This window comes from Peromyscus leucopus, chromosome 6 (assembly GCF_004664715.2).
Source record: "Peromyscus leucopus breed LL Stock chromosome 6, UCI_PerLeu_2.1, whole genome shotgun sequence".
NCBI lineage: Eukaryota > Metazoa > Chordata > Mammalia > Rodentia > Cricetidae > Peromyscus > Peromyscus leucopus.
In genome coordinates, this window is record NC_051068.1 from 72,965,787 (window position 1) to 72,993,457 (window position 27,671).

A 27,671-nucleotide genomic window follows, 5' to 3' on the forward strand; every position below is an offset into this window, starting at 1 on the left:
AGTTTTTCCTTTTAAGACAGAGGCAATTAGATAATTATACCAAATTTTATATGTTTCAACAAACATTTGTGAACTCCTGTGGAGGAAGCACCAAAGTGAATAAAACCCAACTTGTTTACCCAAAGAACTTACAGCTAGTTGAAAGGTGGTAGGGAAAGGAAGAGCCAGCAGGTAGATATGAATCATTATAAATTTATTATATATACACATTTACATATAATTGTTGTTTTGTAGTGACACTGAGTATCAGTCCCCAGTGCCCTTTGCCTGCTAGCCAACTATGCTACTACTAAACTACATCCCTAGTCAATTATAAATATGACCATAATTAACAACGGATGTTAGGCAGAATAAGACAAGGAAAGGTACCTCAAAGAGCTGGGGTCTACTATGTGAAGTTAGCATTCTACAGAAATTAGCCACGCTGGTCTAGAAACATTAAACATTGTTTTCTATTTGTAAAGTGGTAACACCTTATCAAATATGCAAGGTCTTGACTATGTGGGTTTGGTTACAGAAATAATAAAGTCTTCCCTCCATAAAACAAGAGTCAGTCATAGTGAAATAAAAACCAGTGAAATAATTCTGTCTGCACCATTACCAATAATCCTATAAGGTTAAGTTAAATGTGTTTTTCCTATTTTATAAATGAAGCAAACAGAGGCTCAGAGAGCTCCAGCCGAGGATGTGACTCTGTGGTAGAGCGCCTGCCTGCCTACCAACCTGCCTCAGGCTAGCATTAAAGGCCAGATTCCCACGAGCAGTCTGGCTGCAGAGGCAGAGCTCTGACCACTACAGGTGGGAAGAAAGAGAGAGACATCTCTTGTGTTTCCTGCAAAGGACAGCATGTGATAGCACACAGTGAGTACCTTCTGCGGGACTCTGAGCAGGAGTAGAGTCTTGGGCTCAATCATTGAGCCCTAGAGTCTGTGCTCTGCTATGCCACTTAGGGGTTTCTGAGCCCGAGAATAAACAGTGGCAAGTGTGTTTCGGACTGATTCTGCAGACTTGTAGGCATGTGTATCTAGTGTGAGCGTCCCCTGCCGTGACAGTGGCACCAAAAAGGAGGAGAAAGGTCAAAGAAAGGAAAGGGCAGCTGATTTGATTGAAGGGCATTAGGGATGGTGAGAGTTGGCTCCTCCAGGTTTTGAGGCTGCCCGGTGAGAACAAAGGCAGCTTTGACAGAAGCAGCTCTGTCAGGAGGAGCCGGCTAACAAGGCTTCCAGAAGTGCTTTCTGATACGACCCAGCCTAGATATGTGAATTACAAAATGGAAATTAATTTAGTCTTTATAACCACTTTTCAAGGTGACTGTTTTTCATGAAAACATTTATACAATATATTTTGATCACCATCTTTCTCTTCCCCCAAATCTGCCCAGCTCCTCCCCACCTCCCTAGTCTCTTAACTTCATTCCCTCAAAAGAAAAACAAAAAACACACACAAAAAATCATGAAAACAAACAAAACCCCCAACAAACCATAACAACCATACACATGTATACACACATACAAGAGGAAAAAAAGCACATAGGGAAAAAGTCTGTTTTGTGTTGGTTATCTACTTCTGGGCAAGAGGGGGGGGTGCCTTGGACTATGGTTGACATATCCAGCATCACTCCATTGGAGAAAACTGGTTTTCCCTTTCCCAGTAGGTATCAATTTCAAATGATTCTTGGTTAGGGATGGGAATTTGTACCACTTCCCCTTCTTAGTGCTGGGATTTTGTCTGGTTCAACCTCTGCAGGCCTTGTGTGTGCCATCCCTGTCTCTGTGACTTCATGTGTATTGGCTCTGTTCTATCTAGAGACACCGTTTCATTGGAGTAATCCATCACCCCTGGCTCATACACTCTTTCTAACTCTGCTTCTCAGTAGGTCACTGAGCCTTGAGGGGAGGCATTTGATAAAGACATCCCATTTAGAGCTGAGTCCTCACTCTTTGCACATTGCTCAGTTATGGGTTTCTGTGTTAATGCCCATCTACTGCAAGAAGAGCCTCTAATAAGCACTGAGTGATACCCTGATCAATGTGTATAGCAGGATGTCATCAAGAGTCATTTTACTGCTCTGTTCCTTTAGCAGAATAATAGTATGTTTTCCCCTAAGGCCCATGACCTGTCTAGTCTCATGTTCTTGGCCTCCACAAGCCAAGAGTCAGAGGATATTAATAGAATCAGATGTGTATTCCATCTCATAGAGTGGGCCTTAAATTCAGTTTTTAAAAAGGTAGCTGGTGACTCCCATATCATTTGCACCACTATTACATCAGTATATCTTGCTGACAGATCCCTATTGTAAGTCATGAGACTCATACAGCTGGGTGAGTTTGATGATTACTTTTCTCCTCTGGTAACTTGTGTAGTACCTTCTAGCACGATGAATGTTAGTCAGCAGGGATGAAGCTTCTAATATGGCACCAGCTCAATTTCTTCATGCTTGATGACTTAAGTAAGTGGTGCCTACAGGTTGTGGAGGCTATCCAATATCATTGGTAGTAGCTTTATTTGGTTTGTTTGGTAGGTTTATGAGGCCCCTTTGCCTACAACTCAACAAGATATAACCAATTCCTGAACCTGGGGTTTCTACGTGGTACGATAGGACGTTTAGTAGGGGCGTTGTCTCCCCCATTATATGTTAAGTCCATAACTCCATTGAAATTCTTTTTGCATGTTGTGTAGAAGAGGGGACCGAGTCTTAAAGGCATGAAATAGTAACTGTCCCACTGTCCCAGGGCTTACAGTGTGAACCCAGGCCTGTTGATTCCTCAGCCCGTGATTTCTCCAGCACATGGGCCATGTTAGGCAGCCCTTCTGGACTGGAAGGTGCTTCAGGTCCCTTAGCTATAACACAAGAGCATGGTTAGGGCATGGCTGCGTAGGGCAGGACAGGGTTTGGAGTGAAAGGCCCATATCTGTGCCATCTGTGGTTTACAACTGGGGGAAGAAATGAACTGATTGGGCCGAGTGACTGCAGAAAATATAGGAAACACCATCAAAGGTTGCTGTGGCATTTTAGGAATTAAGAAGAGTATTGGTGAAATTATTAAGGCCACTCCACGTAGTTAAAAGGGAGGTTTATTTTGTGGGGTAACTTACAAGTGAAGGGATAGGTTACAGGGTCTGGGAAAGACTTAGCACAGTCCAGCGGTGTTCTCTGGAGAACTCTGCTCGGTCTACCTCCAGCGTCCAGGGTCCAGGAACCAAGAGAGCTGGCGCATCTGGATCTCAGGTCTTCAGGGTCCTCTCTCGGTCCCACCTTGTAGGCGTGACAGTCACCGAAGCCTCAATGGGGGTTGGAACTTCCAGATCAAAGCTGGAATGGCTACCCACTACAGAAGAGCAGGTGGGTGGAGAGCGAGGCGTGGGAATAGTGAGGGCAGTGCAGCTTCACAGACGCCACAAAGGAAGAATTTCCAGGTAGAATTCAGCAGGAACCCAGAGGCCGGCTATTGAGTCCTGGTTCCAAGGCAAGCACTTCGTGCTGCTGGTGAGATGGAAGGGCAAGACCCCACTGCATCTGGAAGACAGCAGAACAAAGCTGCTATCCATGTGAGCCTGCCCACTCGGTGCTAGCAATTGCTGCCATGTGCCAAGCCAGCTCACACCTGAACACCCAAGCTCCATCTGGGGAACTAGGGTGCGTGGTAGTGATGCTAGCTGTGAACACGTGCCTTGGTAATGTTGCTTCATCTCCCAGTGGGTAGTGTGCAAGATTTGTTTTTGGAAAAAAAGAAGATGCTTTAGGAAGATGTGCAGTGAAGTTTGATGACTGGTTTTTGGTAAATGATACTGCGGAATTAGGAAGTTCCCAGCTCCCTTCTAATAAAAAGAGTTCATAGTTTAAATGGAAGAATGGCTTAAAGGTTCTTTTTGGATGGGGCTGTGTGTGTAGCTCAATGTTGGGGGCGCTTGCCTAGCATGGTTGAAGGCCTGGGTTCAATCACCAGCATTGAAGCAGGCGGGGGTGGGTGAGGGGGGGGAGATATGATCTAAGATGGCCTAGCCAGCACTGTCTACAGATCTATTCTCTCTATGGTTATATTCCAACCCCCCAACTTTTCTGTCACACATTACACAAAGGACTTAGAGTTTACCGTAATACTTCTTGTAAGTCAATGTCAATTCAAATAGCTTAACAGTCAACAAGACTTGTTTCTTGAGTGTTGATAATCCAAAACCTAAGGGTTTGTCAGAGACCGTTTTAGAGGTTCTCATGAAACATTTAAAATTATTTTCTGTTTTAATAAATAGGAAGTTAAGCCGGGTGGTGGTGGCATATGCCTTTAATCCCAACACTCAGGAGGCAGAGGCAGGTGGATCTTTATGAGGCCAGTTTGGTCTACAAAATGAGATCTAGGACAGGCACCAAAACTACACAGAGAAGCCCTGGCTCAAAACAACAACAACAACAACAAAAAGTTAATCATGATTATAATAGGAACATAAAAATAGAAGTTGGCAGAAGTCTGGAAGAGAACATGAAAACAGAAAGAACAAAGGTGTTGCCCACAAAATGTGGTGACTGCAGCTAGAGTACCAAACCGTGAAGAAGACCGAGGGGAGTCAGGAGAGAATCCGATGCAGAAGAGATTGTGAAAGAACCAGGTGACTCTGGGTGGCTGTCTTAGTGCCTCACCTATCCACTCACTACCTTTGTGTGTTCAAACCAAGAAGTTTCTTTGTTGGGCCTCCTTTTTCTTCCCTGGGAAATAATGTTGTTGTTGTTTTTTCCTCTTTTAAATGTAGGAAATGTGGCAGGCTTTCTCATTATCAATGAGTATAGTCTCTTCGGCAGAATTTAGTGTGTGGCCATCTGCCCTTGCCCACTTTTTTACTGCTCTGGAACCTCCCAGATAGGGAGGAGCTTGCTATTAAAATGGAAGCAAAAAGATGCCATGAATCCGAGGTGAATCCGAAGACTTGTTCATTGCAGATTGGACGAACTCAATTCTTGATCTGGTGTATTTTCTAGTTTATGGTCTTGCTATCTTGAAGGGTTTTGTATAGTTCTTAGAACCCCCCTCTAGGGGCTGGAGTGATTGTTCAGTGGTTAAGAGGTCTTACAGTTCTTGCAGAAAACCTGAGTTGGGTTCCCAGCACCCTCACTGGGTGGCTCACAGCTGCCTTTAACTCCAGCTTTAGGGGATCCGCCTCCTTCTTCTAAATTCCATGGGCACCTGTACATACCCACCCCCAGACACACGTATGCACATAATTAAAGAATAATAAAAATAAGTATTTAAAAAACAATCTCCCTCTTGACCAGGTATCTCAGGATGTCATTTGCAGGTAAGATGATTTGTGAGGAATGAGTTGGTGACGTTGGCAAGACTTTAATTCCTTTTCCTATGACAAGGACGGAGATTACCTATCTAAGGCGTCTATGTGCTGGGTAGACTATGAGTTGATCCACGTTATCTGACTCACTGTCAGCAGCTAACAGAAGCTACACATTCCAGGGCCACATCTGTAAATTCGGTATATCCCAGAGAGGTAGTCAGTTAGGGATGCGGGGAGCAGCTTTTCTTCTCGGAGGGCACCTGTTATGCAGAAGTGATTAGGAGGCGAAAAGCGGGCACGTCAGTGGTGCTGGAAGGCCCACTTCCCCACTGCGATTAGCCAGGGAACACTGGTGACATTGGTGGAGATTCAAGGGTGATTGGAGCCAAAGTTGATGTGCCAGGCATTTAGGCTCCTGCCTGCTAGTCGGTTGTGTGTTCCCGGACAATTCACTCAGCCTCTGGATCTCCATTGTCTGGCTGAGACACCACAGGCTGCTAGCTGAGGTTTCCGGGAGTGCTCAGGCAGTTCACACTTCCTTGACTCTTCTTTCTCTAGCCCATTTGAACCTGCTGATATTTTTGGCTGTAACTGTCTGGATTTGGATTAGCTGCTATTATTTTCTCTCTTCCACTAGCCCAACCAAACATCTTGCTGAACAGCATGGTAAAATTGTTCCCCCTCTTCTCCAAGCCACTCTTGCCCATTTCTGAAATATTTTAAAGATAAGGAATGTATTAGGAGGCTTTTGGAGTAGTGGTGGTGGCTTATAAGAGGGTTTTATTTTGTTTTGGTTTTGTTCCATGCATCCTTTCAGAGTCCCAGGAAAAGCTGTGGGCCTTTTCACTAGATGAAAGTATCTACAGGGGACTCGTGGATTCTGGTGGACTTGGAGGGTTTCTAAACAATGCCCAAGAATAAAAACTGTTACCATGTTTATGAGTTTGTGTAGTGCTGTTGCTCCCCTCTGGAATACAAAGAGCCGGGGTAGTAGAACATGAGGAACCCAGGCAGACAGAGCCTGCTGAATGAATTAGTAACTGTGGTGTTCGAGTTGTGAATGAGCCCTGAACACTCCGAGACAGATGCATCACTTCCTGGAGGAGAGCCGAGTCCTGTGAGCGCATCTTCGCACCAGAAACTGCGAGCTTTCGCTGTCTACAGTGGGGACATACTTTCCAGCTGCTTTGTTTGTGACACAGGATTCAGTCTGGTTCATAGCTCCTAAGTGTCTCCAAGGAGGACACGATCTACATTTAAAAGTTCCCCGGAGTCAGGCACGGTAGTGCACACCTCTAATTCTGGCACCCGAGAGGCGGAATCAGGAGAGTCAAGAGTTTGAGGCTAGCCTGGGCTACATAGTGAGAGTCTCAGAAAGAAGACCAACAAAACCCCCAGGTTTAGCTAGTAAAGTAAATGTGCCCTACTAGGGTTTGTCTCATGGAGATCCTGTTTTTCACAAACTGCTTCTGTAAATTTTCTTTTCTTCTATGTATGCCTTTACCATCCACTTAGAAGATCATTCTGGAGACGACCAATTATTGATGGACTTCCTCTGTTGGACACTCACATTGGAGTATCAGTTTGACAGTCTCAGGGCTAAAGCAATCTCTTTGCACAACTGTCACCTGTACTCATAACCCAGTTTACCGCCCCTGCCGCCCCCTGCCCGCCCCTCCCAACTCCCCCCCCCCATTGGTTTTGAGTACAGAGTTGCTGAGTGCGTGGTAGAAGTAGTAAGCTCCGAGCTGACAGCATTCTTCTCTGGATTGTTGAATGATGTAAATGTAGCTGAAAGTAGGAACAGGGTCCCAGTTCTCTTTTGTACACAACAGCTATTAAGTTTTTTTTTTTAGTTTTTAAAATTTTTATTTGTGCATCAACGCGTATGTCTTTGTGGATGTATGCCGTTATGACGTGTGTCCGGATGCCTGCAGAGGTCAGAAGTGGGTGCTGATTCCATTGGTGCTGAAGTTATAAGTGGTGGTGAGCAGCCCGACATGGGTGCTGGGAACTGAAGTAGGGTCCTCTGAAAGAGCAACGAGTGCCAATAACCTCGGAGCCATCTCTCCAGCCCAACAACACCAATTTGTATATCTCATGAAAAAGATCAAAAAGCGTCAGACTCTTTTTCCTCCTAGTCTCTTTCCTTTGCTGTTCCCATGCCTCAGTTCCCAGAGCTCTGTTCAATAGCAAGCATAATGCTTCAGTTCCCAGGAGCTCTGTTCAATAGCAAGCATAATGGTCACTACTGATTTGCCACAATGTTTAGAAACAGACCATTCCTTTCGTGGAAATCTCTGACATTTTATTATGTTTGGCTCTTAATTTGAATGACTATAACCCTATCTCAGTGTCAGAAAAATGGTCTGTTTCCTTTTATGATAGAGTATCTTTTATGTATTTTTTGACAGTTTCATACATGTAAATAAAATGCATCTTGATCATAGGCACCCCAACTTCCCCTTCCACTCCTCCAGGAACCCCCACCTCTTCCCTCTCCCCTTCTTGTCCTCTCTTTTTGGTTAATAACCAACCAGGTCTACTTGGTGCTGCCCATTGGGGATGCTGACTGGTCTTGTTAACCTGGTCTTGTACAAGTAACCGTAACTGCAGTGGGTTCATGAGGGCAAGGGCCAGGTCATGACCTGAGACAGCATTTCACGGCTCTCCCCAACATCCTCTGGTTCTTGTTTTCCACCCTTCTTCAGTGTTCCCTGAGCCTCGATGGGCGGGGCTTGATACAGGTATCCCATTTAGGGCAGACACTCAGTAGACACCTGCTCAGCACTATGGTCAATTATGAGTCTGTATTAACGGGTGCCCACTGGAGAGAGAAGTTTCCCTGGCCACAGTCAGCAGCAGCACTAACCTATGGGTATAAGCAGGTTTTCTGTCTAACAAATACAAAGGTGGGTAGAATAGTGTAACAAACTTAGATAATATTTTACCAGTGGCTGGTATATGGCCGATGCTGTTTCGTCCGCACCCCTGCCTAATCCTCTTTGCCTTGGAACTGTGTGTGTTGAAGCAAATTCCAGATGCATTATCTCATCTGTAAATACTTCATATATTGAAGATAAAGAACTCTGTAAACATATCCAAATACCAGCATCGTGAAAAATGAACGGTTCTTGATATCAAATACCTAATGAGCATTCACAGTTCCTTAGTTGTCTCATAATTTGTTTTGGTTTTGGTTTTTGAGAGTGTTTCACGGTGGAGCTCAGGCTGGCTTTGAATTTTTGTTCTTGTTTTTCAAGACAGGGTTTCTCTATGCAGCCCTAGCTGTCCGGAACTATCTCTGTAGACCAAGTTGGCCTCGAACTCTCAGAGATCCACCTGCCTATGCCCTCTCCCCCGAGTGCTGGAATTAAAGGCGTGCACCACCACCGCTCACTGGCCTTGATTTTTAATGCCCCTGTCTCTTCATGTAACTCACCCAACCACTTAGAACTTGCTTTTGTCGCTTGTTAATTGAGTTGGGGTTCTGTAAGGAATGTATGTGGAGGTTGGTTGATATATTACTTAAGTTTTTGACCTTTGGAATTCCTCCTTTCTGCTTTTTATTATCTTTTCTTTGCTGTTTTTGTCACTGTTGTCTTGGTAAAGAAACTGGATCGTGTGTCTTATGCAGTTTCTTATGATCTGGGTTTTGTGGACTCTGATAACTTTAAGGAAATAAAAGTAAAAGTGAGTCATGTTTTTAGAATTGTTTCCCAGTGTATGCCAGGGTTTTTACTTTGAGTTTAAACAGTCTAGCTGTGGAGTGTTAAGACTTGCTGAGGCAGGAGCATTTAGGCATCACAGAGCGTTGTGTTTTCTCTCTGTTTCCCATGGGTTGGACACCCCCCTGGCTGATTATACACAGAGGTGTGTCACTGACCCAGCTGAAAGGCACCCAGCCGGAAAACGACAGCCATTCCTCATCAGCGACACCACGCAGTTATTTTGGGCAGTGGAGTGGAATGGCAGTTTTTCCTGTTGAATCTGCATGGGAAGCTGAGTGACAGAATGTCTACCCACCTTTCCTTCTTTACTGTGAAGAACACTTCTCCCATAACTGCTCATTCCAGGGGAAACAGGATCACAGAATCACCCGGATTGGGAAAGACTTGCTGAGGTCACCTGACCTCACCCAGAAACCTTAACATGGAACCCCAGCACCAGTGCTTCCAGAACAAGGCTGTTGATGAGCAAGTCTCATCGGACACACACCTCCTGCATTCCAAGGCTGCTCTGCCCTGAGCAAAGTTATTTATTAAACTGTGCCTCTCTCTGCTTCGTACACCATGCATGTCTAGGAAGCTGTCCCCTACTTTGAGGATTTTTGTTAGTTTCGCAACCAAGTTCTGCTCTATGGTCCTGCCTAGCTCGGCTCTTGCTATATAACCCAAGTTGGCCATGTTCTTTTACCTTAACCTCTCTCATGTTGGGCTTACAGGCCTGTACTACCAGGCCTGTCTGAGGATCTTTAAGATTAATCTCGAGTCTCCCTCCCTGTCCTCTTTATCACATGACGCACAAACCACATCCAAGGGTGCATTGTGGTTTTCCGTGACAAAAAACAATGCTTTTATAGGTAGATTAGAAGTGTGAAGGGATTATGTCAGATTGCTTTTTAGCTAGGGCCTGTGGTAGTTAACCATATGTGTCAGTTTGTCTGGGCCACCGGGTGTCCAGGATACATTATCACACGTTTTTATGGATATTTCTGTAAGGATGGCCTTTTAGGGGCTGTTGAGATGACTCAGTGGGTGCTTGCTGCCAAGCAAGATGCTTTCTGCCAAGTTGGATGACCTGAGTTCCATCCTCATGGTTGGAAGGAGAGAACCCACTCCCACAATCTCACAGGTTTTCCTCTGACCACACACACAGTGCATGCACACACAGACACACACACACACACACACACACACACACACACACACAGACAGAGAGAGAGACAGAGAGAGAGAGACAGAGAGAGAGAGAGACAGAGAGAGAGGGAGAGGGAGAGAGAATAAAGAAATGCATGCAATTTTTAAGTTTTCTTTTTTAGGTTAGCCTACAAAGTTTCATCATGGCATCTCCATACATATATGCCGTTGGACTCTGTTTGCAGTCACTCCATGTGTGTGGTTTGGGATGCAGTTAACATTTAAGACAGTGGACTTTGGGTAAAGTAGACCAGCATCTACCATGGAGTTGGGCCTCCTCCTGCCAGTGAAAGGCCTGAGTAGATCAAAAGCCTGATCTTCAGGAGCAAGGAGGATATTCACAGCTGCTTGCTTTTGGGATCTGCTCTCCAGGGCAGATTTTTGAAGCTGTCAGCCTCCAGAGCTGCATAAAGCTAATTCTTTATTATAAATCTCCTTCTAAATATACATACAGCCTACTGCTTCTGCTTCCCCTGGAAAAACCCTGACGAACATAGCGTGGGACTTTGGAGGGCCAGAGTATGTCATAGATTTATCTTGAATCTCCTTTTTTTTTTTTTTTTTTTTTTGGGAGATGGGGGTGTCTTGCTATGTAGGCTGGCCTTAAAATCTCAATCCTCCTGCCTCAGCCTCTCCATGACAAGACCATTGGAGTGTGCTGCAGCACCTGGTCCCAGCTGTCTGTTTTTAATTGGTATTTTGTGTTAAAGGGATGTCAAGATTATTGGAGGGACCATCAGGAAGCTGAGATTTAAGACACACCTCTTCTAACTGTCTGCTTGCTAGTCTCTAGCCCAGGCATTTGCTCTCTCTCAACCTCAGTTTGTTTTCATAAAAGTTCAAGAGATTTTTCAAGATCCATGAGTCTATGAAAAATATATTGAATAGGTAATTCAGCAGCTGAGCATGCGTGAGAAGATGAGTCTGCTGAGAACAGCCCAGGGTTTCTGTTACTAAATAAGAAAACAAAAACAAAAACAAAACAAGACAAAAAAAAACCAAACAGCAGATAATAAAATGCCAATCACCAGGGAGGAAAATTACAAACATTATATATCCCCGTATAGCAGGGAGACTATTCTAATCAGTAAAACAGAACATATGGATGGATAGGTTGCCTGCATGAACATCTTGAACTTTTATGACTGTTTTATCTTGAGTCAGGGTCTCACTATGTAGTCCAGACTGGCCTCCTGTTGCAGCCTTTCAAATGCTGGAATTATTTTGTGCACGTCCAGCTTGTGACTTCTCATTTGAAGGTAGAAAAATCTAATTTTCACGTAGGATCTGTCTTTGTATTGTAATAATTCTTGTTTACAAGGAGATGGATGATGGTCACGTGGTGGAGGCTTGACAGGTGTGTCAAGTGGTGCAAACTGAGGGGGCCTGCCCCAGACATAGACCAGAAAACCTGGTCCCTAGGACAGGTTTTTTGTTTCTCTGTCTTTGTCTATCTGGTTTTGTCTTTCTCTGTCTCTCTGTCTGCCTGTCTGTCTGCTTCTCTCTCTGTCTCTCTGTCTCTGTCTCTGTCTCGCTGGTGTGTGTGTGTGTGTGTCTAGAGACTGAACTCAGGGCCTCCCACTACCTGTGTTCTTCTTTGGGCTTCCCTCTCCAGGAGAAAAGGCAGGAACCACAGAGCAGAAACCGTATCATTCTGGCTCCTGTCTGGAGAATGGTCAGCACTTGGTTGCGGTCATCTTTTGCTGATGTTCTCTGTCTGGAACTTGGGTTCACCTTGCACAGCAGGCTGCCACTTGGGAGGCTGGCACTGGGGATTGTGTGGTCCACGTCTATGCAAGCCAGCCAAGGGGAGGGTCAGGTGGCCTCTTTGGATGTGACATATAGGAGGAGGGTGATAAAGCGGCTGCTCCTTGCTCACTGGAGACATCCCCTGTCCAGTGAGGTGACTCTTAGCCCTGGGTCCTGACTGTGAGCTGGCCAGGAAGGAGGCAAGTTTCTGAGACATAGCCCCCAGAGGCAATTCGACTGTTTACTCTTTTACTTGGTTGCTGCTGAAGATGGACAAATGATTAACCCCTGCAGTCCCTAGTTGGACCTTGCTGATTGTCCTGAATTCAACCTTTTGAACCTCCCTCTGGCTGGAGTTGTTTTACCAGCTTCTTTCAAATCAAGTGTCTTGACTATCTTCTGGGGAGAGACTGGCCAGCGCAGTGGGAAGCAGCAGGTAGAAGGTTCTAGACGCTGCTGCTGGCTCCCTGGCTTCCCCCCTTGAGGAGGTAAGGAAGGGGCCCTGAGATGAGGAGGAGACAGGAAAGGTGCTTCAGTCTGGAGGCTGCTGAATGGAGCCACTCCTGGCCCTCTGCCCAGCAACCACTTCCTGTCCCTGACAAGACCGCTCTGCTGGCCTGGCTGCCTGCCACCTGGCAGTGGCCTCAGCACATGACTCCTGTCCACCCAAGGTCTGAGGGAGTGGGCAGGAGGTTCCAGGTTTAGCCTGTCTCTTCTGAGTCACAAGGCTGTCTTGCCAGCCGCCTTCATTTGCCATGAGACAGGTGAGTCCTAACTCTACCTAGGGGACGGACCATGTGCTCAGTGTTCCTGACACACAGAATGAGTCACCCACTTTCCTGATAGTTGCTAGAGTCAATGGAAAGGGACTGGACCACCTGTACGGTAAGTTGCATAGGTCTGTTCAAAGGGGACACTGCCCTCCAGCCTGTCAGAGCTGGTTTCTGATCTCTACCATACCCATGCTGTCCCACCGGTGGCAGGGCAGGGTGGCCGGGCAGGGCAAGGCCCTGGACACCACTGGAGGGTGGGAGTTGCTAGGGCTTTGTCACTTGGTGCTGTTTCTGGCCTTGGTTTCTCTCTGGAAAATCCAGAAAGGTGGGAGGGTGGTATGGGCCTGACTGCTGATCTAAAAAGCGGGTGTGGGGGGGTGGGGGGTGGGAGGGGCTTGATCAAAAGGAATAATTTGCAGAAATTCTGGAGGGGGCTAAATATGTCAGTGAACCCAGGTTCAGGTCTGATTTCTGCCTTGCTCCTGGCTTCCTCTCCCTCTTGCTCCATCCCTCTCCTCTTTCTGTTTTTAAGGGATAGTTTGTGGGCAGAGGATGCACCTCAGTCGATTGTGGGCTTGTGAAGCATGCTTGAGCTCCTGGGTTTGGTCTTCAGCACCGTATAAGCCTGGCATGATAGTGCATGTAATCTCAGGATCAGAAATTCAGGAATTTTTTTTTTTTTTTTTTTTTTTTTTTTTTTTTTTTTTTTGGCTATGCAGGAAGTTCAAGGCCAGCCTAGGCTAGAGACCATATTGTTAACTAATAACAACAGAACACCCAAAAGTTACCGGGTTACATTCTCCTCCATTTTGCGGCAGCGTCTTCCAGGTGCACTGACTGGACATTTCAGACATCTGTGAGATGAAGTTGGGTTTGTCTAGAATCTCTCGAGCATTTTTTCTGGTTACTTTAAGGGTATAAATGGTCTTTTAAAGTTGGGACCATGGCGGACGAGCAAAGGACATGAACATGTATAAATTCTAGAAACTTGGATGTGAGCAGTGTCAGGGACGTGCCCAGCCCCTCCCTGGTATTTAAGAGAAAGGCAGTACAAAGGTGGTAGTGGAGACATGTTTGGGGTGCTGTGAGGCGATCAGGTGGAGCTGAAATTGTCTAGTAAAACTGACTTAGTGCCTTCTGGATCAACTCACCTGTTTATCAAGGACTCAGGCACATTCTATTTCCTTTTCTTTTTTAAAAATGATTTATTTATTTTTATGGCATGTAAGTCTGTGTGAGGGTGTCGGATCCCCTAGAACTGAAGTTACAGACAGTTGTGAGCTGCCATGTGGGTGCTGGGAATTGAACTTGCGTCTTCTAGAAGAGCGGCCAGTGCTCTTAGTGGCTGAGCCATCTCTCCACCCTCACCAACCCCCACCCTGAACATTCAAATTCTTATTGAGAAGAAGCCAGGAGAGGACACATAGCACAGTGCGGTACTGGCTGCACCCTGAACCCTGCCCGTCCGCACTTGCCGCTCCTTTGCCTCTGTGGAGCCGCTGGAACTAAATGTGGAATTAATGTTTCCTGCTAGACCCTTCCCTTTACTCTGTTCTTTTCCCTGATCAGACTTCTGTCTGTTCTTACCCGGGGGAGCAGGCTCCCTTAGACATGGTGTGAACGGGGGTTTGCTGAGCCACACGCTCACTCCTCCCTCAGGTTTAGACCCATGTTCTCTGCTTACAGTGGGTGTTTAGCAACTACCAACTTTTTACTCAGCCTCCAGCTCCCTTAAGCAACCGCCCCCTCCTTGATTCCTGTCTTCACATGGGTGAGTTGTTTATTAACGGCGGCAAGGCTGTTCGACTCGAAGGGAAGTTTTACTCGAAGCGGAAAAAGGCTTTCTCCCAGGGAACACAGCCGTGGATAGTGACCTTAGTTTACTGAGCAATTGTTTAAATCAAGACGTTGACCTGGAACGTCATAATAAAGTCTATTTACTCTGCACCTAATGTGTCATCAGTGTTAACAAATGTAATTTCACAGGCTCTCAGCCTGTATTGTAAGTGGCAGCATCCTTGTTCTTGTGGATGCAGAATTAGAGCTCCTACAAGGTCATGTGACTCACACAAAGTCAAGGAGCCGGTTAAGAGCAGACAGTTCAAGCATGGGTCAGTCTGGCTACAAAGGCATCACTCTGCCATGCTGCCACAGCCTACTCATTATCCAAGCCTGGCTGAGCCTAAAAAAAAATGTTGCTAGTTTTTGAGAATGAGTAGGAAAGGTGTTGGAACAAAATGTGCCTGAATAGATGCATTGGTTGCCCCACAGTGAGTAGACAGCATGTCTGAAAATTAAGTCTTCAGGATGACGGAATCACAACTGCTCTGCTTGTCTTTCTGTTGCTTCCAGAACAATTGTAGGTTTTTCTTTAACATATTTGACCATACCAAAAATAAAGGTAGCTGTCTTTCCTTGTCCAAAAAAGAATACATGTTTACTGTAGGAAATGCAGACGCATATATAATTGTCCACCATGTCCCAAAGCACCAGAAGCTGTCCGAGAAGGTCCAGTCCTGTGCTGCCGTTCACCGTGTGTAGGATCTTGGTGTAATCTCTTCTGTTCTTGTTTCTGGTCTGTGAAGTTGGAAATAGCCTCCTCCATCATTGGATTTTGGTAAGATAAGAGTTAAAAGCCAGAAGCCTCCGAGAAGTGACCCAGAAATAGTTGAAATTTTAATAATGGTCTTTTGGCTGTCCTTCCTGAGCCTGCCCGTATGTGTTAAGGTATATGCTACTGTGTCTATATTAATGAAAATAAGATATTTTAAAACCAGTTGTGGCTTTTTAACCAATTAACCTATCCTGACCACTTATCCTTACCTCTACATAGTTTCTACCATTGCCTACAATCTAGGATGAGCTGGTGCCAGTGGAATGAAATCTGTGTTATTGCAGGTGTCTGTGTGTGTGTGTGGGGGTGGGGGCGGTGGAGGGGCGGCAGGCACAGACTTCTAGTCTCTCGATAACAGGCATTTTAAAACAAATATGTGAACATGGCCGCTTTGGGTCATAGGGGTTCTCTTCCTTTCCAGAGCATTCCTAAACCTCCCTCCCTGGGTGGTAAGGATCAGGAAGGATTCCTTTCGGAGCTCAGAGCGTGTCTTGATTCAGTGTGGCAGTACTGTGAATCCAGATGCCAGGCCTCAGTGGGGGAACTTGGATTCTGGCCCTCTTTAAAGTTAGAAAAACGGTGCTACTGCATTTGATCTGTTCTCTGGGCGTACAGGAAGTCACCAGTCAGAGCGCTTTCTGGCTCCAAGAAGCTGCCATTTAAAGGGTTTGGACGTAAAGCTGTACTCTTGCTTCCCAGGCTGGACTGCCATGCTCCAGCCTTTAGGGAGGCGGGCTGCAGTCACCGGCCTTTAGTTGGGGGAGTTCCTGGTGATGTGCTTACTGATTGATACCTTTCCTCTTGCTACCTTCAGACTGTTGGAAAACATTGATCCATTCTCTTTTTAAACCCTTCCCCTTCTAGCAAACCAACACGCCACATTTGCAAGCCTCCTCTTGCCTCTCCACACCCCACCTTCAGCTGCATTGAGTACGTAGACTCTAGGGATGTCCTTGTCCATTCAGTCCGACTGACCTTCAGAAGGCTAAAGAGTGCTGGGCAGTGTGACTGAGGACAGAAGCCTCGTGTGGAATGCGCTTCTGAGAAGGTTCATGGCTGTAATAATATCCCTTTCTTCTATCCTAAAACATCTGTTGGAGACTCGGCAGCTCAGTTGAGCTACCTTCCAAAGGAACCCACCTGTCCTGCAGGATACTGTTGACTGAGTTCAGACACAGCGGCTTCCCCAGGACATTTAAGGGAAGGGCTCGATCTTTACGCTCTCATCGTTATTGAGAAAGATCTAAGATGCTGTTTGGTGTGCCTACCAAAGTGACAGAGCAGCCGCTGTGTCTGTGAGAGGTATGCTGAGATGGCTGAGAGGAACAGTGCACAGATTTCCCAGCAGTGAAACGCAAAGCGTTAATGACTCTCTCCAGTGTTTCCCAAAGTGCCTTTTAATGAGTTTCCTTCTGACACCCTCCCTGTGAAAAGGTTAAGTAGCAATACCCTCTTTCCACTGATGAGACTCTGAAACTAGGAGAGGTTAATCGACTTGCCTTGGGCCAGCATGACCCAGTGGAGGGATTTCCTGTACCCATAACTCCTGCTTTTCATGCCAAAACCAGGGTTGCCTCTGGCAGGGCCTCGGCAGAGGAGGGAAGGCTCCTTGCCAAGGGTGGAATATCCTTGCTCTCCATACCTTTTTTTGCTCTTTATATTTTATCCTTTATTTTTTTTGAGGCAGGGTCTCTCATGTAGCCCAGCTGCCTTCTGACTCACTGTATGAGCTTCTGATCCCCCTGCCTCCAACTTCTGAGTGCTGGCATCACAGTGACACATGGGCACATCAGGTTGTATGTGCCTGGGACTGAACTCAAGGTTTGTGTTGTGTATGTCAGGCAAATACTCTATAAACTGTACCACATCTCCAGCCACCGCTCCTCCCACTTCTTCTGATGCAAGGGAGCCAGTCTATCAGCTTTTACTCTTGCAGTCCTGTTTGGGATTGCTGGGGCAGTGGTTGAAGTGGTATCCTTCAAATCACAGACCCAGATCCTTGACCTGGATGTGGCTTTGCTTCCTTGGGCCAAGCTGCGAGCGTGACGGATAGCAGAAAAGAATCATTACTGGCTCAATTGCCCAGTCTTGACAGGCGGCTCTTTGGGTTTGAGATGCAAACCTGATATCCACAGAGAGCTTCAGAATCTGACGTTGTTTTCTCCCTGTAATTTCATTTGTTGGGCTTTTTGGTAGAAGGGCTGCCAGGTTGTCCCTGGTACACATTCCTTTTAAAGTTCTGTAACGGACACATGGCAATGTATGTAGCTAGACTCTGGAGATGGCTTGTGACACAGCGGGCCCTAGCATCTCGCCCTCTTGCTTCCAACAAAGCTGCTGCAGCTTGAATCATCTTGGCTTACTTCTCCTAGAGGTACAGCAGATCCTTGCCACAAAGCCAGGCTGAGTGTGCCTTTGCGGACACCGTCTTGGATAAGAAGTTGCCATGTTGATGTCTGTTATTCTTGAGGACTGAGTGTACTTTCCTTCTGGCTCCATGAAGGCCCTCCAATAATTCACTAACTACTTGGAGGAATGTTACAGGCTTGTGTAGGGCAGGCTTCACGCAGAGGAGGAAAGCATGGGGGTTTGAGACAGCAAAATGGGCTTCCTGTCTATACTAGAGTTTTCATAGACTAGGATTGTTGTTAGGGCTTTTCTTTCTGTTTCAGCTTTAACTCCCCACCCAGCTGTAAAGTATTTTGTTTTTGTTTTTTCCTCCTCTGGGGACAGTGTTTAAAACTATCCAGAGTGGTCTAGGGTTTAATATGCCATCATAGCCTTTTCTACCCCCAAACCCCTAGCAAGCGAATTGCTTACCTTTATACCAAGGAGGTTGTAAAAAAAAACATTCAGTGTGTGCTCAGGTGGACAGGGCCTGTGGTGATTCCATGTGTGCCAAATGTGTCAGCCGTGGATCAAGCTTGCTTTCCTCATGGTGAAAGCGTGGGGAAGGCATGAGCACCGAGTCAGGAAGCTAAATAAACGTGAAAGGATTTTAAACAATGAAAAGAGACATGTCACAGTCCTAGAACCCCAGCCACTCAGGAGGCTGATGCAGAGGTTGGGAAGTTCAAGACCTACCGGCGATACAGAATGAGTTCAAGGCCAGCCTGGGTAACTCAGCAAGACCTCGTTCCAAAAATAACAACTAAGTAGCTGGAGAGATTGCTCAGTCGTAGAGTGCTTTCAGTCCCAGGTTCAATCCCCTGCACTGCAGAAATAAATAAAGCAAAAGTTAAAAAAAAAAAAAAAAGCAATGCTTACTTCAATGTTGAGGTGTAAACTCACACCCAGACATTTACTTCATAGACACTTCACAGACTGACCTGATCTAGTTTTGGTCCCAGGAGTGTTGGCATGTGGTCTCAGGATGTGGCCACTGTTCCTCCTCCAGCCAAATGTCCCCCTTCACACAGCTGTTTAGCCTGAGTGTCCATGTGGTAGGGAGTTAAGTAGATTTATTGTTGGCGCTTGCAGTTCTAGCTGTTTTACTGGATGGGAAAATCAAGACCATGTGTAGTAAAGGGTTAGATCCAGGTTGATGTAACCTTTCTTTCTCCGTGTTTTGTCTGAGCAGATATCCTTGGCTACCTCGCCCTTTTCTTGCTGGATGGAACAGGAAGATAATCAGGGTGTGTGTGAACCCCAGAATTCCGAAGATAGAGGTATGGGTTCTGACTTTGAGAACTCTGAGGACAGAGAAGGGGACCCAGAAGAAAGAGGAATGGGCTCCAATCCACGCGACACAGAAGAGAGGGGCCACCTGGAGCAGGAGATGGACTCCAACCCACGGGATGACGATCTAAGAGGGGACTCACAAGAGAGGGAAATAGTGTCCGCTGTCTGTCCAGGTGAGAAGACTGGAGTGTCCACGGAAGTCACCACACTCACATTTACACTTGGTGCCTCTGTCATACAACCAGGGCCGGCAGGCACCCTGGGAGTCTAGGGGGAGGGCTCTCTAGAGACCATTGAGCAGCAGGATTCTCAACTGCCTTGGCTCTCCTAATGTCAGTCTTCTGAGCATCTTTTTCTTTAATATCGCCCACCATTGAGGCCGCGCTGGTAAGTGAGGGATCACTCATGGGTGCTGCCCTTTGGTACAGATGACTACTTGTAACATTATAGTGGAACCACAGGCAATGCCGGGGGTGGGGGTGGGGGGGCTACCTCACAGACGTTGGGGAGTGACATGACATGTTGGATTTAGAGCATGACTTGGGAGCCTGGAGAGATGGCTCAGTGGTTAAGAGCACTTACTACTCTTGCGGAGGACCTGAGTTTGGTTCTAAGCACCCATATCAGTTGGCTCACAACCAACTGGAATCAGTTCCAGGGAATCCAATGTCCTCTTCTGGTCTCTGCAGGCACCTGTATGAATGTGGTACACACAAACTCACATACATACATAATAGATGAATACATGTTTTTTAAAAATTTTCAAAAGTGACAGCACACTGCTGGGCAAAGTATATGGATGTTTCTAGTTAAATCATCACCTCCCCCTCTAGATAAGCAAATTCAGTGGTTAAATGACCTACCTGTGTTTTTGAGGCTGGTTACCCAAAGGCCTAAGTTCCTGGTTACCACCCTTGCTATTTCTGACCTGAAAGCAAATGCTGGGTCTCCAGTCACTTCCTTGTTCCTGTCTTTGGACACTGGTTGCATTGTCCTGTTCAGGGTATACAGCAGGGACAGAAAAGAGCTGAAGCACCCTATGGCCAGGACTGTGTGGTTACATTTCTTTCCCTGTGACAAAGTCCCAGATCCCTTGCTGTCCTCCTTCACAGTGCATGCAAGCCTGTGGCCTTCACTTTCCAGTAACTTCCTCAAGTGCCCTCTGTTTGAGGAGGAAGCAGCCAGAGACTGACAGGTATATATTCTCTACCAGTTTACAACTTGGTCTTACCAGTTCTGGGCTGTCTGCCATCCCGTACACATCTTCCAATGTTGAGTTCAGTTTGCTCCTAAGTGTGACCAACCTGCTGCTGAGGACAGCTGTGAATGCTACCCCTTATGAAATTGTAAGTGTAATTAAAACTCGAAAGTGTGTGTGTGTGTGTGTGTGTGTGTGTGTGTGTGTGTGTGTGTACACATCTATGGTTGTTATATGTGTCAGCCAGAGGTCAATCAATCTCAGGCATTGTTCCTTAGGAGTCATCTAACTTGAATTTTCAGGTGGAGGTCTCTATGGCCTAGAGCTCACCAAGGTAGGCTAGGCTGGCTGGCCAGCAAGTGCCAAGGAGATCTGCCTGCTCCCTACTAGAATTGCAAGCACTGTGCATCCCACTTGGCCTTTTTTTTGGGGGGGGGTTATCAAAATCAGGCCCTCATGCTTGCACAGCACTTTAGAAATAACTTATCTTTCCTGATTCCCCCCCCCCCAATACTTGACTGTTTGCTTCTTGAGCACAGACTTTTGTAGATTGCAACAGGGTGTTACAATGTCAAAGGTTGGAAATGCTCTCATGCTGGTCCAGATTGACCAAATGGTTTTTTGTTTTTGTTTTAAAATCAGTTCTGGACCTAATGCACCCAAGTGGTCTCTTGCTTTTCATGATTCACCTGATTTGTGTTTTGAGGCTCTAACTTTACAAAGTATGGTTGAGCAAATAAAGTTTTTTCTTTCTTTCTTTCTTTCTTCCTTTTCTGGAGACAGAACTCTATCTCCTGAGTTCCCATATGGTACAAACCTGGCTACATGCAGACTCCCAGTGGTTCCGCTAAACAAAGCCTGGGTATATAGTAGATGTGGTCTGCCAAAAAGTCTGGTTGGCAGCCTCGCAGAGTGCACTGTCCTTTAGGTCTTACTTGGAGGAGACCGCTGGGAAAGAGGCTGGAGTATAAGGAGGCTAGGGAACCGGGGTGGAGTGGTTTGGGGGAGTACCCGGGACGAACGAGCATTACTTCTTTGGCTCACAATCTTTGAAGGGCAGTTCTCCTAGAATACCTCTGCACGCCAGGTCTAACTGACCCCCATTGCCAACTTGTCTGTTGCAGAGGGGCTGCTGAGTGAGGAAGAAGGGGCTGTCCTCCGTGAGGAAGAGGACGACCAGCCTGGTGTGGCTGACATGGCACTGTTCCCAGGTCTGTCAGAATCTGACAGTATATCCCAGAGTCCCCGCGGAGAAGAGGAGGAGGAAGAGGAGGAGGAGGAAGAGAAAGAAGAGGAAAACGTTGGGGAGAACCAGCTGATGGAGGAAGATGAGCAGTTGCCTCCTCCGGTGCTTCCCTGGAGGCGTCACCTCTCCCTGGGGGGTCGACACCAAGGTGACAAACCTGCCCACCGCCGCTTCCACCGGCTCCATCACCCCATGGCCATGGACCTCGGGGAACTCGACAGCCTGATGGCCAGCATCATGGACGCGCCCACCATCTGCCCGGACTGCGGGGAGAGCTTCAGTCCGGGTGCCGCCTTTCTGCAGCACCAGCGCATCCACCGCCTGGCGGAGGCCGCCGCGGTGGCCAGCCTGGAGCCCTTCGGCTTGGCGGCGGAGTGCGGTGGGGTGGTGGGGATGATGGGCATGGGCGTGGCCGGCGGCTTCGGGGCGGGGCCCGCGCTGGCCCGGCCCCCCCGCGAGAAGCCCTTCCGCTGCGGGGAGTGCGGCAAAGGCTTCAGCCGCAACACCTACCTGACCAACCACCTGCGGCTGCACACGGGCGAGCGGCCCAACCTGTGCGCGGACTGCGGCAAGAGCTTCAGCTGGCGCGCCGACCTGCTCAAGCACCGGCGCCTGCACACCGGCGAGAAGCCCTACCCGTGCCCGGAGTGCGGCGAGGCCTTCAGCCTCAGCTCGCACTTGCTCAGCCACCGGCGCGCGCACGCGGCGGCCAGCGGCGCGGGCTCGGCGGCGCTGCGGCCCTTCGCGTGCGGCGAGTGCGGCAAGGGGTTCGTGCGCCGCTCGCACCTGGCCAACCACCAGCGCATCCACACCGGCGAGAAGCCGCACGGCTGCGGCGAGTGCGGCAAGCGCTTCAGCTGGCGCTCGGACCTGGTGAAGCACCAGCGCGTGCACACGGGCGAGAAGCCCTACATGTGCTCCGAGTGCGGCGAGACCTTCAGCGTCAGCTCGCACCTCTTCACGCACAAGCGCACGCACTCGGGCGAGCGGCCCTACGTGTGCCGCGAGTGTGGCAAGGGCTTCGGCCGCAACTCGCACCTCGTCAACCACCTGCGCGTGCACACGGGCGAGAAGCCGTTCCGCTGCGGCCAGTGCGAGAAGCGCTTCAGCGACTTCTCCACGCTCACGCAGCACCAGCGCACGCACACCGGCGAGAAGCCCTACACGTGCATCGAGTGCGGCAAGAGCTTCATCCAGAGCTCCCACCTCATCCGCCACCGCCGCATCCACACCGGCAACAAGCCCCACAAGTGCGCGGGCTGCGGCAAGGGCTTCCGCTACAAGACGCACCTTGCGCAGCACCAGAAGTTGCACGTGTGCTAGGGCGGCGGGGTCCCAAAGGAGGCGGCGCTGGGAGGAGATGGCTTGGTTACTGATCCTGTAGATGTGGGGGAAGGGACGGGAGGGACAGCCCGAGAGTGTCGGGGGGCGGGTGTGCTTTTAATGTTTGCCCCCTGCCCGCTTCACAGGGGGGGGACGGTTACTAAGAGTGGTTATTTCGAGGTGCCTACCTCCTCCATGGAAGTAACTCTTAGGAGATGTGCTTGAGTTGATGGCTTACTTAAATACACACTGTAAGGAGTGAAGAGCTTGGGTGAACAGATGCTTGGAGGACCCCCCGCCCCCAGGAAGGGGATGTGGGTGGAGAGGGTCGGGCTGCCATGTTTGTGGGAGCCGAGAGGGGTGGCTGGTTTAGAGTACATACAGTAAAGCGCGGGTAGGAATAAGCCTGTGACACCTCTCACCCTCAGCTCTAGCCAGACCCTTCTCATCCCTACAGAAGAGGGCGCTTCTGTCCACTTCCCTTCCCATGAGCCACAGTTAGCTGCTATTTTGAGACATCCAGGGAAAGTCGAGCAGAGAAACTGCACAATTACTTCAAGGGTCAACCTCGGGTTTAGAAATCCACTGATAACTCGTTCCCGGATTTCTTAGGAAACCCTGCACTTGGTTCTTCCTGTTGGGTCTCGGGTGCCTAGGTGGATGGATGACCCTGACCCGCGTGTAAGCCAGGACTTGCCCCGTCTTGGTCCGGCTTCAGGACTGAAGACCACCTTCAGCAGCGGCCTGAGCAACCTGTTCACAAAAGTCAGCCCGCTCAGTTTTGCTGGTTTTGTGTGGCAAACGCAAGAAAGCTGAGTTCCCAGGATGGGATGCCTTTCTTGGCATGTGTGTGCCCTGACCCCAAGAACCCCAACTTCTGCACAAATTAATGAGGGATCTAGTCCAGACAGGGGTTTCCTTTTTCCCTTCCGTGTGAGAGGCACGGATTTACACATGGAGGGTTCAGTCAGACAGGGAGAGGTGGGAATGCAAAATTGCCAAATAGCACAAACAACGAATGTTTTCTAGTTAGATGCCAAAATAGCACTTTTGTATTTACCAAGTGTTTTACGCTTTCTAACGATTGCTAGTGTTTCTCACGTGCTTGTGAGGTAAATCAGTATTACAGACTATGTCTCGGGGAAGGTCTGGGGTGGGAGTGTGGCGAGCCTCTTGAATGAAGGCTGAGGACTGTGGATGGTAGGGCCTGACCTTTTGTGTTCTCCAGCTCCGTTGCTAGGATGAGTTACGTCCTCTGACTTATACAACACAGTAAGAACACTGAGCATTCTTGCGCTTGACGGAAGACATAAAGCCTAGAAGGACCAAAGATGTCCTTATTGACAAAGCTGGCCTTTGTCACCCGATTACAGTGTCCTCACTATGTTCTGTTCCTAGGAGGGAGCTGTAGCCAAATGACTTGTACAGATTTTGGTTACACTGAAAATCCTCCCCTAGATTAGCCTGTAGAAGTTAGTGTTGTGGCAGGCGGTGAGGTTTTCTTCACTGAAAGTGTATTGCCCTAGACTGTTCATGGGAGTCTCAAACTGTTGGACACAGTTGAAGGGGTGGGGGGAACTATACAATTGTTTCTACAGTTTTAGTGAAGTTTCTGTGAATGCTAGTGATTTATACTTGATCATCTATATTTTAGTAATAATCTTTCTTTGGGGGCTGTAGGAAAGCATGTTTTTTTTTTTGTCATTCTAAGTACACTTAAAAAAATCTGGAGAACACCCGGGCTTGTGTATTGCCTGCTGATCTTGACCACTAAATCTGTGTATTGTTGTTCACAGATGGAAATCAGCCACTCACACTAGGGATAGTTTTGTAAAACTCTAATTCTCTTCCAGTTTTCTTCTAGTGAAGAGTTAACACGTGCAAAGTCTGTGCCCATGATTTATTCTGACTCTTGCAGTCTGAACGCCAAGTGTATGAGACCTACTTAAAACAACACAGCCAATCTGTAAGTGATCTTTAATTTTTTTTTTCTTTTGAGACAAGGTCTCTCTACATAGCCCTGGCTGTCCTAGAACTCACTATGTAGACCAGGCTGACCTTGGACTCAGAGATCTGCCTGCCTCTGCCCCCCAAGTGCCAGGATTAGAGGCAGGTGCCACTATGACCGCTTATTATTATTATTATTATTATTATTATTATTATTATTATTATTATTTTGTACACATCTACCTCTTCTGGCTGTTTTAAGTTCTCTCAAGTGTGTGCCAATGAAATTGCATCCAACTTTTGATTCTTCATGTATTTTCCGGCCACTTGATGGGCTTTGCTTTGTAGTTTTTCCTTCTGTCGTTACCATTACGCACAGTCCAGCCGCTGTCACGTGCTGCATTTCAGCAGCTTTAGAGAGCGGGTTCAGTGGGGGAGAGGAGCTTCAAGCTGGTGTGAAGTCATGGCCTTCTCCTCTTCTTTCCATTGCCACGCGTAACAGACTCCGCTCTTTTGTTATCCCTTGGCGGAGCAAACCCTTCAGCACTGACCATGCACTGCTCCAGGGGTGTATTTAAGACGTGATTCTCTTTCTCTTCCTTCTTCAGGGAACATACCCGCAGTAAGTGAGATTCCACGCACCCAGGTGGTTAGTTCTCGTCTTCCGACTTAGGATAATAGTGTTTCTTCAGGATCCCCTGGTGACTGTGGTTCGTGCTTGAGAGGATTCCTCCCTCCAACTCACTACTGATGTTGGAGGCCTTTGCACTGTTTATTTCCTGGGGAGTTTGGTCAAAAGCAGGTTCCCTTTGCTGTCCTTTACTAAGCAAAACTCGGTGCAGTTCATGGGCTTCAATGACTTAGTTCTGAGGTGGGAGAAGATGAGCAGCCCTTTGAGCCACGTGGTGTCTTTACAGTCTCGAGGCTGTATATATGTGAAAAGTAAAAATTAAAAAAAAAAACAACAATGTTCATAGACAATCTGAACTGTGTTTCTGAAGTTTGTGCACACATTTCATTGTAGTGCTATTTTACACTTGTTTGTTAAAGTAGTAAGTAATTTAATGATCCTAAGAGTACCAGATTCTGTGTGAGTGTGCTCGTGTATGTGAGAATTGCCTCGTTTTTAGGCTGTTTTATTTAATGATGGTCCCTTGGACAGCATCCTGGTGTTCAGCAATGAATATGGGATATTTGTCATTAAATTCCTATCAGTCTTTTATCATTCTTCTTTACTATCTGTCTCACATAACTCTTTGTAAATGAAATTTTATTGGAATACAGTTGCACTCAGGCAGCCATGCTTCCAGACTGTCTACGGAGACCTTCGTGTAGGGGGGGTCTAGTGGGGTGTAGGGGGCATGCAACAAGAGCCTGCGACAGGATGGGTGCTGGTGTGAGGCCAGCCTCATCTGTGTAGTAAGGCACTGGCGCCGAATTGGTTTCTGTTAATTTGTAGATGTATTTATGCACACATACGTCCTAGTTTGCTTTCTGTGGCTGTGATAAAACACCCTGACCAAAACCAGTGTGGGCAGGAAAGGGTTTACATGACTTCTTCCAGTCACAGTCCATCATGAAAGGAGGACAGGCCAGGAACCTAGAGGTGGGGACCAAAGCAGAGGCTGTGGAGGAACATTGCTTGCTGGCCGTTGGCTTGCTCTGCTTGTCCTGAATTGCTTTTTAACTCAGGACCACCTGCCCTAGGGTGGCACCAAGCACAGTGGGTTGCTCCCTCCCCCCACCAGTCATTATTAAGAAAATGCCTCAGAGACTTGCCCACTGGCCAACCTTGCGGAGGCATTTTTTTCTCAGTCGAGGATTCCTCTTCCCAGGTGACTCTATCTTGTGTCAAACTGAAACAACCTAATCAGCACCATTGGCCCCTTGTTCTTGACACAGGTACACCGCTCTTAAACCAAGGCTGTCTCCATCGTTTGTTACCAAGATCTTGTTCATGTCATCATATAAAACATAACTTTAAAAGCCCCACCATCTGTAAAATATTCAAACACTTTGAAATCTCCAGCTCTTTAAAATATCCAAAGCCTCTCAACTGTGGGCTCCTGTAAAACAAAAATAAGGTCAGTACTTTCTTATTCCAAAGAGGGAAACCAGGGCACACTTTGAGTTAGACCAAGGCAAACCCTGAATCCACCAGCATAAATACCTCAGTGTTGGCTGTCCGGAACTCACGCATGATCTTCGGGTCTCCAAAAGGCGTGGGCTTACGCATACACACAGTTGCTGGAGTCGCTGAGTCCTGCACCAGAACCCTGGGGGGATCCCTGATCATCCTGGAAATAGTTCATGGCTGACGTTCCAATAGTTTGCACGTTCTTAGCAGTGACTCCGTGCAGCACAGTGAGGCTAGTGTGCCTTTGGAGTACTGGGGATGTTTTCATGCCGTTTACCACTGCTCTCCATTCCCAAAGAACCGCTTTCACTCTTACCAATGTGGCGATGGTAGTGGTGGAGGTGGTGTGATGGAAGATTCAAGAAAAATTAGTTATTGGGAAGGGAAGAGACAATGCTATGTCTCTTCTATGAATCTCAGAACAGGATTTCTCTTGCTTTGATTCTGAATGATTATTGATAATACCCAAGGGACCTTACCAGCTAGACTGAACTTTTGCTTAAAAAAAAAAAAAAAAAAAAAAAAAAAAAAAAAAGCTTAGCCCAGTGGTTCTCAATCTGTGGGTCATGACCCCCTTGGGGGTTGAACGACCCTTTCACAGGGTCACCTAAAAACATCGGAAAACACAGATATCTGTGATTCCTAATAGCAGCAAAATTACAGTTACAAAGTAGTGATGAAAATTTTCTGGTCGGGGGTCACCACAGCATGAAGAACTGCATTGAAGGGTTGGGAATCATTGCCTTAGCTTGTCGGGGGCCTAGCCACCTGAAAACACTGACTTGGCAGCTCCTAGGGAAGATG

At 47.4% G+C, this 27,671-nt stretch overlaps 1 protein-coding gene across 4 annotated transcripts in view; it reads left to right on the forward strand.

Moving 5' to 3' along the window:
• The window catches only part of Znf697 (zinc finger protein 697), a 38,593-nt gene extending 12,638 nt beyond the window's left edge, over positions 1-25,955 (forward strand). The window contains exons 1-3 of one of the 4 annotated variants that reach the window (XM_028862818.2): positions 12,298-12,436; positions 18,916-19,189; positions 21,339-25,955. In XM_028862818.2, the coding sequence (XP_028718651.1) occupies positions 18,949-19,189; positions 21,339-22,783 (1,686 nt within the window). In that variant the 5' untranslated portion in view covers positions 12,298-12,436; positions 18,916-18,948 and the 3' untranslated portion in view covers positions 22,784-25,955. The other 3 variants (XM_028862809.2, XM_028862814.2, XM_028862813.2) reach the window with 3 other exon arrangements.
• Positions 25,956-27,671: the final 1,716 nt, after the last annotated feature.